At 28.8% G+C, this 18513-nt stretch overlaps 1 protein-coding gene across 2 annotated transcripts in view; it reads left to right on the forward strand.

Annotated features, from left to right (window-relative positions):
- The window catches only part of LOC136972316 (ribonucleoside-diphosphate reductase large subunit-like), a 62567-nt gene that overhangs the window by 32758 nt on the left and 11296 nt on the right, over positions 1 to 18513 (forward strand). Inside the window, exons 10-14 of one of the 2 annotated variants that reach the window (XM_067266873.1) lie at positions 1541 to 1770; positions 5741 to 5942; positions 6774 to 6920; positions 7006 to 7227; positions 11072 to 11148. In XM_067266873.1, coding sequence (XP_067122974.1) covers positions 1541 to 1770; positions 5741 to 5942; positions 6774 to 6920; positions 7006 to 7227; positions 11072 to 11148 — 878 coding nt within the window. The remainder of the gene's footprint in view (positions 1 to 1540; positions 1771 to 5740; positions 5943 to 6773; positions 6921 to 7005; positions 7228 to 11071; positions 11149 to 18513) is intronic. The other variant, XM_067266878.1, reaches the window with a different exon arrangement.

An 18513-nucleotide genomic window follows, 5' to 3' on the forward strand; every position in this document is an offset into this window, starting at 1 on the left:
GTAGGTAATAAAATGTAAATTACAAAATAATAACAGCATATATCTCTAAATTTATATAATTTAATAAACGTTGATATTTCATATTGCAAAACTTTCAGTACTTGAATGTCAAAAGCTGTGACGAAAAATCTTTTTTTGATGTTTCAATGTCAAAATAAATCTTTCGATATTAAATCATTTTGTTTTTAATTTTGCTATTATTTTTGAACCTTCTTGGATGTCTTGATTTTGACAATTACATCAAGCATTTTAATTGTTTAAAATAAATTCTATAGATTATAATTGAAAAAAATGAAAAAAATAATTATTATTTCTAAAACTTTGAAAATTGCTTAGAAAAAATACAGAAAAATTGTCTTTGAGTATATAAAACTTATACTTAAATCTTATTAAAAAAAATACATATATAACATTTTTTGTTATCAAATTCAAATATTATCTACATTTTTATATCATACAGAGAAAATATTTTTATATTATGAATTTTCAGTAGACACTAAATTCTAATACAAGAATACACGGTATTTCTTTACATTTGATAAACCCGAAGCTAAACTTTTTACTTAATAATTTCCAATATAATATCTTATAATAGATAATTCCCAATTAATTAAATTGGAAATTATCTATTATAAGCTTACACATCAAATTTTGAATGTCAGATTTTTATTATTTTCTTTTATAAAATAATGAAAATAAAATTAGTAAAATTTAATTAATTTTTTTGTCTGTCCGCATACTAACAAATAAATACACAGGTATCCCTTGCCAGTTAGAGGATTACCTTCCAAAAATGGTATGATTGACAAGAAAATTGCAGTTGCTGAAATAAAGACTCTATGGGTTATAAGAATTTATAACATTAAAATATTATAAAAGTATAAAGTTTTTTGTAAGGTTTTCATTAAATCAATTCTTGGTAGAAATTGCATTATTTTGAAACTAGTGGACAAGGGATTCTTCAAGTACAGGCTATAAGGTTCTTAAATTATAGTTTAATTGTTTATATTTTTATTTTCTGATATATTTTATGTAACAATAAATAAGTTTTAAATTAGTATATATATTACTCTAAAAGTCCAGTCTGGTAACTCTTAGAAATTACCAGTAAATCCAGACATTTATTGATGTTGAGTGGTAAAAGTCTGAAATCCATGGTAAAATATCTAGATTTTGAGCTTTTACCAAGAGATACCAGTAAATGTTCAGATTTACCCATTTGCTCGGGTAATTTTTTATAATGCATTAATAATTATTATACCATGTATCCTACAATGTTTTAAAAATTTTTAAAGCATCATAGGATATATGGTATAATAAAATTTCAAAAGTAACATTCATTAATTAACATAAACACCACCATCTCTTGATAAAAGGCTAAAATGTGGATATTTTATCAGGGATTTTGAACTTTTACCACTCAATATCAGTAAATGTCTGGATTTACTAGTAATTTCTGACTTGATAGACTTTGGACTTTTACAGTAACGTACATTTGTTTTATATAAATCATATTATAAACAAACATTAATTTTTCTAGCATTCAACAGGATGCACCATTTATTTGGAAACATGGCATGCTGACATTTTTGAATTTTTAAATATGAAGAAGAGTAATGAAGATACTTATCACATGAATTTTGCACTATGGATACCTGATCTTTTTATGGAAAGAGTAGAAAAAAATGATATCTGGTCTCTTATGTGTCCACATGAATCACCTGGTTTATCCGATGTCTGGGGAGAAAAATTTGAACAACTTTATAAACAGTAGTTTTTTTATTGTTGTGAAATATAGACTTAATTATATTAATAATCTTGACTTATATAATTTAATTTATTTTTTACTATCAGATTTAAAGATTGGTCTACAAGTAATGTTTTATCATCAGTCTTGCTTTATCTTGCCAGATAGATCAGACAAATCCTTGCAAGAACCAAATGAGGTTGGACACTTTATGAAAAGACTGATGAGCTGGAGCATTGTTTTCAAGAAAATAAATATACAAATCCTTGCATGTAGATGCTCATCCATCTTATCTGTCAATTTTCTCTCAGTATTGTGATATCTATTAGTGGTATCATACCTCTCTTGAAGTGCTGACAATTACTTTTCTGACATCTTATTTTCATTTTTACATTTTTAGTCAGATGTACGATATTGATCTTGTGGCATTTTACAAAATTTATAAAATTACACCTTAGTTTTCTTTGCCTGTGGCAAGTAAAAGCAAATGGTTCTATAATAATTTGATTTGATAGTGATATAGACAAAAAGAATGAAGCATATGTCATTTTAATTAATAAATGAAAAGTAGATTATGAGGCTACTAAAGATACAATTGGCAAGAAAATCAATTTCTTTCAAATAGTTTATTGTAAAGAGTTGTCTAAAGCAACAATTCTCAATTTTGTTATGTGTACTCTAGGGTTCTGTCAATAAAACTTTGGCTTTTGAGCTTTAATTAATAGTTTAAAATATATATGAAAAATTGATTTAAATAGTTTCAAAAATTATTAATATTCCATAGAAAAAATGTGGCCTATGCATACACTCTGCATAGCTCATATTTGCAGAAAATGAAATCCATTGAATCTAATATTGGGAGAATTAAATCATTTATTTGATTCTTTGTATTTATTCTTTTAGAGAAACTTGCCCAGTGTAGCAATATTCAAATACTTGTGTATTGATTTAGCAATTCACAAAAGAATGAAATACAGTCAATTTCATTTAATTGGGCCACTGGTTAATTGGGGCAGCTGCTTTTTTGGGCCAAATCTCAAAGAACAGAAACCAAACTAATAAACTAATACATAATTTAAATGCTTAATTGGGACAGTAGCAGAAAAGGAATTTAGGAACTTTTGATATAGTTTAGGGATTTTTTGAAAATATGTCAACACTACATACATTAATATTTAGCAACACTAGCACGATTCAAATTAGTTATCTGTTGTCGTGAGTCTGGCAAGTATACGTCTGCTTTAGAGTCTACTGTTACTATAGTATTGTACTTAGTGATATTCATTTATAGTGTTGATTTTATTTAAACTTTAAATCTTTGCCAAGATGCCAAGAAATGATTTTACACTTTCAAGTAAAATTGCTTTGCTGGATAAAATTAAAAGCCAGCCATTGAATACAAGCCATCGTAGACTTGCTGATATAAGTGGTGTACCAAAATCTACCATTGCGCATCTCCTACAACAAGAAAATCAATTATGTGAGAAGTGGGAATTACAGAAAGAAATTCCAGGAACATCCAAAAGAAAGTGTGATGGAAAGGATCCAGGAGTTGAAGAAGCATTAGATCAGTGGTTTTCTAGTTAGCGAGCAAGGTATGAATATCAGTGGTCCAGTGTTGAAGGTGAAGTCAGAGGAGATCACTAAAAAGCTGAACCACAATGATTTTAAAGCAACTGATGGTTGGTTGTCTCAATGGAAAGTGAGACACAATATCAAATATAAAAAAGCACATGGCAAAAAGAGCAGTTTGGATAATGTAAGCACTGAACAATGCAAAAAACTAAAATCCCTACTTTTTTAGAGAATTTCTGTTCAGATAATATTTACAACATTGATGAAATCAGCTTCTATTTTTGTGCTACGCCAGACAGCTCCCTGTGTTGTAAGCACGTTGCACTGTCAAGGTATAAAAGGGCAATGGACTGCATTACTGTGTTATGCTGTGTAAATATGTCAGGTAATGACAAACAAAAACTACTAATCATAGGAAAAAATGCTAGGCCTCGATGCTTTAAGGGTTAAGAATAGAGAGTTTACCAGTAGAGTACCATACCAATAGTAATGCATGGATGACTTCTGAAATTTTTTGGAATTGGCTTACAAGTTGGGAAGTAGAATTACAACATAAGCTAAGGAGAATTTTGTTGCTTCTTGATAATTGTGCTGCACACCCTCATTTAGATAATCTAAAAAATATAAGGCTGGAATTTCTTCCTCCTAATACAACAACCTTAGTGCAACCAATGGACATGAGGGTAATAAAAATTAAGGAAAATCGGTTAATTACATACTGGAATCCATTGATTAAAACCTATTAACAAGTTCATTAACAGCCAGAGAGAGGAGTGCAAAAATTTCCATTTAGCAAGCAATACAGTTTGTCGCTGACAGTTGGCGAGCTATAAAAGGCAGCACAATACAAAATTTCTTTGATGTTTGCAGTTTAAAACCTTTGTTTTGTTTTGTGTCAGTCTTATTTATTAGTTTTACTTGATCATGCATGACTGATGATAAAACATTACCTGCACATCTTTAGGTGTTAGAAAGTTATGTGTAGATGTAATAAATGTCAAATTGTATTACGTGTGATTGATGTTTAAATGTTGATGTGATATAAAGATTTTTATTGATTTTGAAATAATATATCAATTACTATATTAATACATTTTATATTATGCATGAACATAATATAAAATGCAATAAAAATATACATGGACTGAATTGTAATAAATTGAGTCCATGTATTAATTCCTTTTACCTCTATGTCTTTATTCTTTTAGATTTCTGCATGTACTAACAAAATATTTTTATTTTCATTTGAAAGATATTTTGATTTGACTTTTGACTAAAATCTCTATTTGCTAATCAGAAACTACACCAGTATAATAAGTCCTATTAATAAACAAGGTCCTAGTAAACAGCATATACATAGAAATCTGAGTCCATGTATATTTTTATTAATATGTTTTCTTTAAATACAAAAATATAACAAAAATTAAGATTCAAATTTGTTTTAGTTTAAACAAAATAAACATAGAGAAAAACTGTAAGTTAATTATATAAAATAATAATAATAATGTTTTATTATTCAAGCTAAAGAATAACTAACAGTAGTGTTTTAGAATCTGACATATTAATTAATTATAAAAATTATATAATTAGTTACTTAGATTTACCCAAATAATTATCAATTTCTGTGTTTCTGTAATGTTTAAACATGTTTAAAATCAACTAAATAAATGAAATGTTTAAATATCACACAACCTGATTTTTTTAATTCAAAAGAAATTTTTTGGATAATTTTTAATTAATAGTTACTATAAATTAAATAAAAATTTATAAAGATACAAAAGAAGTACATTAAAAGTTTTTAACATACTTTTTAAAAAATTGGTGTACACTCAACCTGAAGATGGTATTTTGTAATGCCGAAAATACTTGTTTTTAATTAAATACTAAGCAAGTAAACAACTTTAACACCATTAGACAGTTTATTTTATTCTTATTCTAAATTTTGGTGTTGTAAAGATCATATTTATGAACCTTGGAGAATGTTCAGAGAAATTTGAACACAATTAAAATAAAAACCCAAGGAAAGATTATATACAATATTTTTTAAAATGAAAATAATATGAGATGATGATATTTAACAGAACTTCACGATGATTAGCTAGAGAGCATGTTAACCATCTCCTAGATTTTAGTAAAGTGTATGAGTCTTTACAGTTAATTACATTAGCTGATGAGCTTCTCTCATAGATCTATGCCATAGACTGAGTAGTAGTTGGCTCTGGATATTAGGAAATCTTACTTGTTATATATATATATATATAAACATATATACACTTTTGTTAAATTATTTAAAATAGAATACTAGAAATGCTTGAATTTTTAATGATTATTATTAGGGAATAATATTTTAATTTAAGTTGATTATTTCTAATATAAATATTTGATTATTCTGTTACATCATATATTTATTTATTACAGTTATGAAGAAAAAGGAAATTACAAATTTCAAATTAAAGCACAAACTCTATGGTTGAAAATTATTCAATGTCAGATTGATACTGGTTTTCCATACATGCTCTATAAAGATACTTGCAATTTGAAATCTAATCATCAGTATTTAGGAACAATTAAATGTAGCAGTTTAGATGCTGATATGATGACCTACAGTTCTTCAAATGAGGTATATATAAATGTATATACACACACACCCTGTTATTATTTTCTTACATAATAATAAATACTGTTGCCTGTTGGAAAGATATTGTCTGATTTTATATCACTTTAATAACAGTCATTTCTTTATTTTGGATTGTTGCTGTGTTCCTTTGGCATTACATTAATGTGCATTATAACAAAATCCTGAAACTAAAATTGTTATATTATAATACAAAAGTACTACTAATACATTTCACTACATGTATAAAAAAAACATGAAAATAAAATAATGCATCATGTATTCATGCTTTTAAAAAGAAAACATTACAGAATTGATCATAACTAAAGAAATCAAAATGCTACATATCACTGTATTTTTTATATGTATTATGTAGGTAATTTTCAATTGAATTTTTAATTTTTTTTCTTATTTGATGTATGTAAATTTGTTTACAAATTTCATGTAATTTTATCTGATTTATGTGTATTTAAAAATGTATAATTTGTCTACATAAAATTGCTGGATTATCATTTACATATTTGCAGAACATAGTCTTCCAAATTTTGATGTATTTTTTGAAATAATTGGTTTTAATCTGTGTAAATCTTTTTGTGTGCACACTGAAGACTCTTTGCATAAATCATGATTGCAATGCAATTTGATTGTTTTAATTGTTTAATATTTCATTTAATTTTTATTATGTATAATCACGTAGAATTAAAGTAAACAAATAAATTGTCTTTTATGTTTATCTCCTGGTGAAATATGCAATATTTATGATCATGTATTAAAAATGAATTTTATCTTAATACAAAATAAAACTGTATATTAATGTATTTCAATTTTATATTTTAGGTAGCAGTATGTAGCTTGGCCTCTATTGCTCTAGATAGATTTGTTAAAGAAGGATATTATGATTTTCAAAAACTGAAAGAAATAACTAAGATAATCACTGTTACGTTAAATAAAATAATAGATGTCTCTCAGTATCCTCTGCATGAGGTATATTTTTTTATTAAATTATATAATTTTCTTACTAAAGTTTTGATGATATAAATTAATTAAATTCTTTTTTCTTTATTTAAAGACAGAAGTATTTTCTCGAAAATATTGTCCAATAGGAATTAGTGTACAAGGATTAGCTGATGCATTTATTCTGATGAGATATCCTTTTGATAGTGAAGAAGCACAGAAGTTGAATGTACAAATTTTTGAAACTATTTATTACGGTGCGTTAGAAGCAAGTTGTGAATTAGCAAAGCAGTTTGGATCTTATGAAACTTACAATGAATCTCCAGCATCTAAAGGAGTAAGCAATGAAAATCTGCCATTTATTATAAATACCTAAAAAAACATTTTTGACAAGACTATGTCTTGTTTATAAAATTGTACTGCTGGCTGGGTAACTAGCTTAGAGGTATGAAGAGTACATGTCAGAAGTTGAAATTTGGCACAGATTATTAAGTGTCCAAATCATGCGCGCATAAAAAAACCAGACTTGTAGGTACTCGGGACCGAGAACAGAGTCAAAATAAAATACAAAATGGTGACACTCTCTACAAACAGGCAGTAGTGCAAGATTTGTGCATGCGTTGCTTGTTGCAAAGTTTGAAAAGCAAATGTTGCTAATTTGACAAATGAATCTTTGAAAAAACCCATTTACCTGTCCCATGTTATTCCCAACATATCTCTAGTCACCATGACTGGTTGACCTGAGATATCTCATTTCACATCAGAATGTTTTTGAAAGTAGATGGTGCTAGTCATTATAATTTTATATTAAAACTAATTTCCAAAATATAATTTGTTTTCTTTTTACATTTATTAATATATATATTTTGTTTATGCAAAATTTTTTTAAAAATTTGGACGATACAGTGGCTAGGATTATTTTTTTCAAAAATGGGAAATTTTCATTAGGTATTGACAAAAATTCAACCTGGGGCGACACACAACGGAGAGAAATTTCAAAATTGGATACGTTAATTTCACCAAAAATGCCTCATGGATGACCTTGTGGTCATGGCCGAGGCCGGTGAAGTTTGAACGATTGCACTCAAAACCAGCGATATCAAAGAAGATTGGAGAATGAGAATGAGACTCGCCTTGAGCATCAAAGTGATCCCGATTAGTAGTGAGTCTCCGAGACATGGTCTTGTCCCAAATATGGCTTTGCTGTTTTACTTGTTTTATTTAGATTATAATAGACTGCAAAATTGAAAAGCATCATAATAAACAAATTTTTGTAGAAGGAGATTTTTTAATGAGTTTTTTTTAAATTTAACTAGCATTACTTTCAGCATATAATATATATATATATATATATTTCTTATATTCATTGTATATGTATTCTTACACTTTTCATTAATTAGACGATAAATGATTTCCGAAAAAAGTTTTATCTGTAGAAATTAACAATTACTTAACTGAAATTTGTTACTGATAAATTTCTATCATACGTAGTTTTCAGTTGATGAAATTTTATCACTTAATAAATGTAATACTTAAAACATCTAATCAAAGTTTATTTAGTTCACTAAATTTGTTGTTATATTTCTGGATTTAATTAAAAAATTGCAAAAATTCTGTATTAATTTATTTTATTAAGTAAACTAATGTTTACATTAAAAACAATATATAAGAATTAATGACAAATTATGTAAACAAATTTAAAACATTTAAAAGAAATAACTGAAGTATACTTCATTATTTCTTTTAAATATTTAAGAAAGAATTAAATATTTTACAATTGATAAAAATAATTTGATTTGAGTAATGATGAGTAAAACACAAAAATAAATACAAAATATCTTACAAGTACTTTTGACATATAAAATGTTTTCTTCAGGCAAAATGAAAACAAATTTAAGAACATTGATATAAATTTTAACATTAACATGGAATGTACCAGTACACATTTAATTTAAACAGTGAAATATTAAAATATATATTTAATTAATAGTCAAACTAAAATCAAAAAAATATTGGCAGCTGGGATTTAACTTCAAGATAGTTCTGTGGAAATTCTATTATTACAAATATCATCTTGATGTTCTAATATATAGTTTTGCAATTTTCTAGTTTTGGCCTCGATATATATCACTTTTTCATTATTGTTTTGGTGTTGTAAGGGGGAATTACATATACCTGATTTTTCTTACATAATTAATTTGTCTCAGTCATCACATAGTATTCTGCATAAGAGTAGCATGTGATTTTATTGGGAGATTAAATCCTGATTTTTGAAATCTGGTAATGTTTAAGGATACAGACCCAAGATATGGGATGGGTGGTCAAAAGTGTTTATGAGATATTTTGTATTTATTTTTGTGTTTTACTCATCAAAATTTCATTAATGCCAATAGACAGTGCTCTTAAACTTTTATCTGAAAGCTTTTGTTTTGAAAAAATAAGTGTGTATTTAACTCTGAGAATGGTTTATGATTGAACATGTCCTAAGGACACTAAAATGTTTTCAACTTCATGAAGATCAGTAATTTTTTTTTTACTATAATCCATAATAGAAAAAGAATCAATACTCTCATATGATAAATTTTTATTCAAAAATATTAAAATTTGAAATGACTGTTTAAAGTTTTTTTAATTTTAGCAATATTGCTAATCAACAATAAATTGTTGTTGCTTAGTATAAATGCTGTATGTATAATATTTTAAATACTATAGTTATCTTTAATCAGTCTCTGTAAACTTTATAAGTCAAAGTAATAAATTACTTTTTGGACACCAATCTGAGAAAACCTTTCATTTTTTAATGTCCAGATACTTTTAGCCAGTCAAGCTCATCTTTAGGAGCTTTACCTTAACTGCAACCTTCAGTTTCAAGTGAACATCCATGGAATGCTCAGAACATACAACATTGAATTTCTCAGGTGACAAGCATGATTGGCTCAAAAGTACTTGGGTGTTAGGGTTTTTCCAATTGGTCTCTGAAAAGTAGTTTGTTACATTAACCTACTAAGTTTATGTTTTATGATCATTTTTATTCTTGTAGTCAATCCTGGAACTGCATTGCGATACTTGTTTTACTGTTGCTTGTAAGAACTAATTAGTCAAAAATAATACCTCTGTTTTTTAAATTGTCATTTAATGGAGATATAGCTATTGAATAGCAATTTATGAAATAAAGACAAGGAAAAATATGATGTTTGACAAGGCAAGCATTGTTTTGGACTAATTAGTTCTTATAGGAAATCGGTAAAAAAATCTCTATTTTTGTTTAATAATTCCAATATAATTGATCATATCTAAATCCATGTTCTTCATTTTAATATTAATTAATTAGAGTAATTAAACTTAATTTTTTCTTATGTGCTGCTATTACAGTAAAACCTGCATAAACTGGAATCGTATGGTACAATTATTTTTTGTTTTAAACAGGTTTTATTTTTTTTGTATTTTAATCATTAAGCTACACCAAATAAATGTCAAACAGTCATGTTCATTTTTTATAATAAAAATCACTTTTACATATGTTAAAGCATTTTATTACTAGGTTTAATACAAATTAATCTGCTCTTGCTGGTGGTTTTCTAGTGGTTCTAAATGACTCCTGAAAATGAGTTCACATAATGCTTTGATAAGGGGATAAAGAGATGCCAACAGTGTCTTGACAAAGACAGAAATTATGTTGAAAAGTGATATCAAAAATTTTCTTCAGAATTGACTTGATTTGAAGTTATGGCTAAATGGTATGTAATTCTGGTATGCATCATATATGTTTGAACTTTGTAGAAAATGAAGGCAGTGTCTACTCCTATCCTCATCCACAAGAGCCATGAAATGTAAAAACTTTACCTCGCACCATGTACACCTGCACCTTGCACATGGTGCAGGGTACAAAATGTGTACATTAAGTCAGAAATTGAGGTAAATTTGCATTATGCTAGGAAAACTCAATAATAAATACTTTTACCATTATTTTAGGTCATGCATTGTCTACTTTGCATACTCTGATGACATATTAATACTTTTAAAGATTAATTTTTAGCATTCATTTATGTTATAATCAATTATGAAGTTCTATGGCTACTAATTTTTTTATTTTCAAAATGTATTTCATAAAATATAAATTCATTTAGTAATCTAGAAATAAGTAAAAGGTACATTTATTTACTTAATATATTTTTGTGTAGATTTTACAGTTTGATATGTGGAATGTGATTCCATCAAATCTGTGGGACTGGTCTCTCTTAAAAGGAAAGATTTCGAGGTAAATTATTATAATTTGACATTTGAAAATTTAATTTTCTATTCAATATTATATTTTTATTATTTAATTTTGAATAATCTTGATAGTTTCCAAAATCCAAATTAATAAGTGAAGTTTAAATAATAACAATAATTTTATACAGATTAAATATACGAATAATTTTCTAAATTATTTAATAATTATGAAACATTTACTTAAAATTATTTAATATGTCATATACTTCCAGACATTTTATACTTATTTATTGTTTTCAGAAGTTATAAAATGTCTTTTAGTAACCAATTAAGTTTAAAAATTAATTAAATGATGATATTTAATTAAAGATTTTTGAAATGTGCTTAAATATTGCTATATCAAACCAGTTAAATGTATGATAATTTTATTTTTATCATCTCTTCTATAACTGAATGCATTTCAATATCTAAATTCTTACAATCTGCTAATTTATTTCAAATTTAAGTATTTTTGAAATTTTCATCCTTTGAACAAAGTTATATTTATAATAATTACTAAATTGTTATGGAGATTGCTTTTATTATTGTGTGTAATTTATTTACAATTATTATTAAGTTTTCTAACGAAATTATTGATTATAATATATTTTAGTTCAAAATGTCTAAAATAGAGTGTAAACAATGTAGAAATTTAAAATAAAAAACAAAATGGAGATGAGGTAGAAGCTTAAAGAGCAGAAAAATAATATTAAATGACAAGATAAACAAATGAAACTTTGACAATGGCTATATAAGTTTATATTACTCTTACTAGAATTTACTTTAATCTAATATAAATTTAAATGAAACGCCATTAGAATAATTCATAAATTTAATTTCAAATCAAATCAGATTTATTAGTACAAGGCCCCATCCTGTTACAAAGGGAGTTATTCCACTTAAATGTATCATAAAGAATATTACAAAAACAATTAAGTATTGAAAAACTTTATAACATAGTTATATAAATTGCAAATAAATCGATATGTTGCCAGATGAAACATTCTATACATTGCTTCCTCCGAATCACATTCATTTAGACCAATAAGATCATATTTCTGCCTTAACTCTAGGCTCTTCTCACATTCACAAATCAGATGAAATTTGGAAAAAGACGTGTGACATCTTGAGCATAAATTATTCTCATATATATAGAGTTTGTTATCTATCATTAGACTATTAGAATTAAGTCGAAGTTGAATAAAAAGTCTCTTCATTCTAAACGGTAAATTTGAAAATATATAACTATTATTACTTGGGTATAATAATATTGAACTATAACGATTTAGTGATAGTTCTTAAACGAGTGTCTTCTATGTCTCGCGATTGAGAAATATCAAGTACATTCCGAATAAGTTGCTGAAACAGTTCTTCTTCAAGATCCGACGAGAATATAAATGGTTCAATCGAGCAGCCAAAACCGTTTATCATTTTAGAAATTAGAAAAACCCAGTTTCTTTTGGATGGTTTCTGTATGGAATTCTTATATAATTGATATAAGAGATTGAATGTAATTTCACCACTGTCTCTTAGCTTAATTATCAGCTTTATACATCTTTTTATGAAGAGCGCCATAGGGCTAAATCTGCTTGTCTCCAATCTTAACATACTTCTTGGGGTTTTATAATCCAACCAAACAGCCTACGTATGAATTTATTCTGTATAATTTCCAGCTTCTGAACATTGGAGAGACACCATAAAGGAGATGCATAGCTCACCGAGTTAAAAACCAAGGACTGAAATAGGTTAAACTGAATTTGGATAGAACCCAAATGAGTCTTGGTGCACAGCTTCATAACATCCTGGATTAACCCATTGGCCTTGGCCATCATATCTTTAATCTGTCTTTCAAAAGAAAGCAAAGGTGAAAAAATTACTCCTAGAAATTTTGTTTCATTGACCACATCAATCTCTGTATTATTAATATAGAAAGACATATTTTTCTTAGGAAGTCTTGCTCCATTCCTGAATATCATTATGTGAGATTTCTTAGGATTAATGCTCAAATCCAATTGAGAAAAGTACATGGTTAATAGTCATATTTTCCTTCTAAGAGCGACTGCCGTTGGTGCTAGAATAACAATATTGTCAGCATATGAAGTAGAATGGACCACAGTACTACCTATCGTGAATCTGTCATCCTCATTATCGAAAATATCATTGATATCATAAGTATAAAAATTAAACAAATAGGGAGACCAAGGGTCTCCCTGTAACAGGCCTCGATCAATCGAATGGAGACATCCCTGTTCACCATTATATCTACAGATCATCTCATAATGCCTAAACAATAGACCAACCAATTTGACCATATAACTATCCGCTCCACAATGTAACATTTTATTCTGTAAAGCTCGAACATTCACTGAGTCATACGTCTTCTCAAGAACAACAAATAAAGCAAAAATTTTGTGTCTTTTTTTAAATAACTGGATCTGGATAGTGGCCAACAAAACAAACAAAGTTAACTGAGTACCACCAATTGAAATGAAGGCATATTGGGTTGGATTTAACAGATTCTCATATTCAATTTGTTCATTAAATCTTGTAGACAATATAGCAGTAAAAAGTTTGTGAAATGTCGAAAGTAAAGCTATCGGGCGATAGTTAGCTGGATTGGCTCTATCTCCTTTCTTATACACCATTTGAAAAACTACACGATTCCATGAGTTAGGAATAACACCCATTACATAAAATCTATTGTATTGCCTGATTATATATTTTAAAATTGTACTGGGTAGAAGTTTTAATAACTCATCGTAGACTGCATACGTTATTAAAACACCACACTCATAACACTTTATAAATTAGCAGCCGTGTTTATTCGGTACAAACGAACGTTTTCGGTCGTATTTAACGACCTTCTTCAGGAAATATCCAACAAAATCGAACACAACGAAAATCTGCAGTAATGAATAATCGTTTTTAAAAATATTCAAAAGAGAATTGCATGCGTCATCTCTACATTGATGTGTATTAAATAACACAATACATGAGAATAAAATAAAAATAAATAAATAACAGACAATGAAAAGTAGTATGCTCCTTGCAGACATTAAAAAATATAAACATAAAATACAGTGCAAGCCGAACGGCGCAGAGAATATAGGGAAGGAGAGGAACTGTGCAGAGACAATAACTACGGGTTCTGTCCTCGAGTAAGCTTCCGCTTATTTGCTTTTCTGACGTTTACATATCGCCTGAGCGCCAGGCTGCAGATACAGTAGAGCGTCGATAAGTGGAACCAATTGGGGACTGGGGTCCTTCCAGTTAATGATTTGTTCCAGTTTCCGACTTTGTACGAAAAAATACATTAACCTGTCCAATGTTGAAATTTTTCTCCGTTGCGTATCGCTTCCTGTTGAATTTTTCTCCGTTGCGTGTCGCTTCGTGTTGAATTTTCGTCGATTTTAAGCCTAACGAAAATTTTTATAATAATCATCGAGGCTATCGTATCGTTAAAAATTATTTCTGCATTTTGTACAAACAAAATAAATATATTAAAGAATATAAAAAACATGAAAATTATACTTTAGAAGTAAATTTAGTATCAAAAACATTCGATTCAGCACGACACAGTCCGACTGAAAATCGTTCCAATTTCCGGCCATTCCACTTACCGACGTTCCACTTATCGACGCTCTACTGTACTTTACTAGCCTCTCTGAAGTTGATAGATTGTCCTCTCTGGCTTGCTTTGCAGATATGCCAAGCTTCTGTATAACGGAGGTGCTTTATGTTGCGAACTGTTTGTATTATAGAAGTTTTAATATTTTATTAGGAAACCCGTCAAAACCCGGTGCCGATTTAATTTTGAGCTTCTTGACACATGATTGAAGTTTTTGTATATTAAAGACCTCTTCCTTTGGCAGAATCTCCATTTCTTTAAATTTTCCCATTCTAGTAATCGCCAATTTATCCTTATTTCTAGTCGAAAAATTATCAAAGAACTTATTCAATTCAACTAAAGATATAATAACGGTCCCTTTCGAACGAACAACAGGTCATCGAAAACTATTGATCACTTCCCAAAATTTTTTGGAATCTTTGGTTTCTATTAAATACTTATTTAAATTAGCATAATATCTCCTTTGTTTTGCTCTAATTAAATTGATATAAATTGTTTTATTATCAATATATTTCTTTCAATCAATTTCCTTATTAGATTTTCTAAATTGTTTCAAACTTTGCTGTTTTTTCTTCTTATGATAATAGCATTTACTGTCATACCAACTTTGTATAAATCTTCGCGGCAAACTTTTGTAACAAAATTTAGCATGAAACGAATTTAATAGACTATTAAAAATTTCGTAGTTAACCAGCAGACTTAACTTATCCTGATCTAGTAATAGTCTCTTTAATTCGAAAAATTGATGGTAGGCTGCCTCACAGCTTAACAGGTTCAAACTCCTTTCTTGCTTTTTTACAAATGCATTTCGGATCAGTATTATTTTCTCTGACCCCTCTTCAGTGCTATACAACAAAATTTGTATAAGTAACAATACTAACACAAGAAGAAAAAACAAGAAACACTTTAAAAAACTGTTTTTCCAATACCTTAAGTTCTTCATACACTCCTTTTACACCTATACAGTACTTTCAGGTTCTGTTCACACCTTAAAAATTACAGTTTTTTCCATTGCAACAGTGCACTACAGCAATACTACACAAATAATTACAAAAGTATAACATCTAATTAATGTTCTAACCTATTTTTAATATAAATTTCAAAAGTTTTTAAAACAATCAATTATACATATGTACAGGCTTTCCATAAAAATGTTCTAAAACCTTGCACATTTCTTTAAAAATCACTACATATGTTATACATATTTGAAATCATCCCTTCCGTTCAGTTTTCTCTCGTCCATGACAATATGATTCTATTAATATAAACTACTGGCATGCTGCACCCTCTATCAGGTTATACCATTGTTGGTCGATCTGTATTCCATTTGATATATTTAATAAATTATTATTATTATTACTATTATATTTTATTATTTCTACATGCTCTTTAAATTTACATTTATAGATATTTTTTTCATAGTGTAAAATTTTGGTATTATTCCTGTCTATTTGGCACTTGCTATTTTTTATGTGGGTAAACCACGGGGAGGCATCATATTTTAACCGTATTGCTGCTTCATGTTCCTTAATATGTAATTCCAACATCCACCCAGTTTCACCTATATAGTATTTTGGATATTGGCAATTACAATTATTTTCGTAAACTAATCCCGTTTTTTCCCATTTATTAATATTACTTTGGTTTGTTGCCTTATGTATTTGCTGTGATATTTTATTGGTCAAAGACTGAGCCAAAACTATATTATCCTTTTTAAGGAATTTTGAACAATTATCATATATATTTTTAGTAACGTAAGGAAAACTTATCCTCTTGATTTAACACTTCGTGAAACCTCTCTGGAACTTCTCTTGTTAACCTTTGTAAATTAAATCTTAGGCTTCTTATTTTGTCAAATCTTAATTGCTTCTGACTGCCAGGATATAAAGAATTTGATTCCCTCAAATAGGGTTAGCTGAATTGGGAAATGATCGGACTGATCATTGTCCACCACTGACATTGACTGGCAGAAATAAAGCTTATCTTCATTGACTAGAATGTGGTCAATAACAGATTTCCCAATGTGATTCGAACGTATATTCTCCCGAAACATCCCCAGCTATTCTTCCATTTAGTATAGTTAAATTGTTATCCTGCGAAAATTCCAAGAAACGTCCTCTCGCCGGGTTAATAACTCTGTCTTTGGGTTTCCTAATGTTATTAATAACCGGATTATCTCCTTGATAGACTGCATTCATATTTTCACCAATACGTGCATTAAAGTCTCCCCCCAAGATTTAATAGTCTGTTACTCCAATGGTTAATTACTATTTGCAATTCCTTGATGTAATTACTATAATTTGCATTTGGATTAATATATACTAATATAATTCCTAATAACCTTGTTCTCCACAATTTGTGAAATTTGGGATTTAGCCCAATTAAATTAAAAATATACCAAGGTTTAACTTGTACATACCTTAAGTAACCAAACGATCGCTTAATTAATAACAAAAGACCTCCTGCAGGTCTACCGAATCTTTGTTCCTTGTGTGCTGCACTATGGGTTAACCAGAAATTATCCTGTAGGCCCATGTTCTCCAAAAAACTAGAACTGATCGACCAAGTTTCAGAGATACCAGCGACATCATTTGACATTAGGTAATGCTTTATAGATCGGTCACTAATCTTATTAACCATTCCTTGGATATTCCAGAAGGTAATATAGGCATTCCCAGCAGCGACACAATGATTCAACCCCGGAGAAGTCAACACCATTGAATTCAGGTTGTTATTTCGCCAAGTCACAAAGTTAATGATCCTTAAGCCATTTAACAACTCCTTACTATCATTCGTCAACCCTAGCAGATTATCAGTGCGAGATCCTTGGTTCCTTATAAAAAACGATCTAATTGGATGATTTTGTTTGAATATATATCGTATGTGAACATTATGCCATTCTTACTATAATAATCATCTCTAACGAAGATTTTATGGCCATTGGTCCTCTCCTGGGCAATTCTTGCAACTAGTTTTTGCCTTCTGACCCTAGACCATTCACATAAGTCAGCCATCAATATTATATTCTCCTTATACCTTTTCAACAAGTTAGGCTTTGCCTTCCAAAATGCATGCAGGATTAAGTTTCTCTCATATACAGAGGAAAGGAAGATTTTAACTATAGACTTGGTATCCAGGGCCGGATTATCGAATAGGCAAAGTAGACAAATGTCTAGGGCCCGTAATTCGGAGGAGCCCGGCTTCAGTGCAGAAGATTTCTCTGTTTCGGTTTCGAAACTCGAATCGAAATTCGATAATACAGAAAAGGCTGTATTTAACAATTCTTACTAAGCTTTGCTCGACTAGCCATTACCTTAAAAAAAAAAAAAAAAAAAAAATCAACAGCCACCCGTGCGTCAGAAGTAATGTACGCCACGGGATCTCTCGCGCCATCTGGAAATATTCCTAGGGCCGCGTCTCGTGGTAGTGCTGATGTATGGATGGTTATGATTTATTTTCTAAATCTACACTTATACGTCACGACATCGCATATTCGATATAGCGTTCAAGTTGCTCGAGTGCAAAGATATTACAATTCAATTGTGTTTTATAAAAGAGTTAAAAAGTTATGGGTGACACCACGATATCCGCACTGGGTGTCACCCATGCTAGCTACGCTAATGTCACATTATATAAGATTTGTTTAGATGCAACTTATTTAAATGGGGCCCCAATTTAAATTTTGTCTAGGGCCCGCTAGAGGCTTAATCCGGCACTGTTGGTATCCCATAAATTTAATTTCAT

The sequence above is a fragment of the Centruroides vittatus genome, unplaced genomic scaffold (genome assembly GCF_030686945.1).
Source record: "Centruroides vittatus isolate TY-2023 unplaced genomic scaffold, ASM3068694v2 contig_1057, whole genome shotgun sequence".
Taxonomy (NCBI): Eukaryota; Metazoa; Arthropoda; class Arachnida; order Scorpiones; family Buthidae; genus Centruroides; species Centruroides vittatus.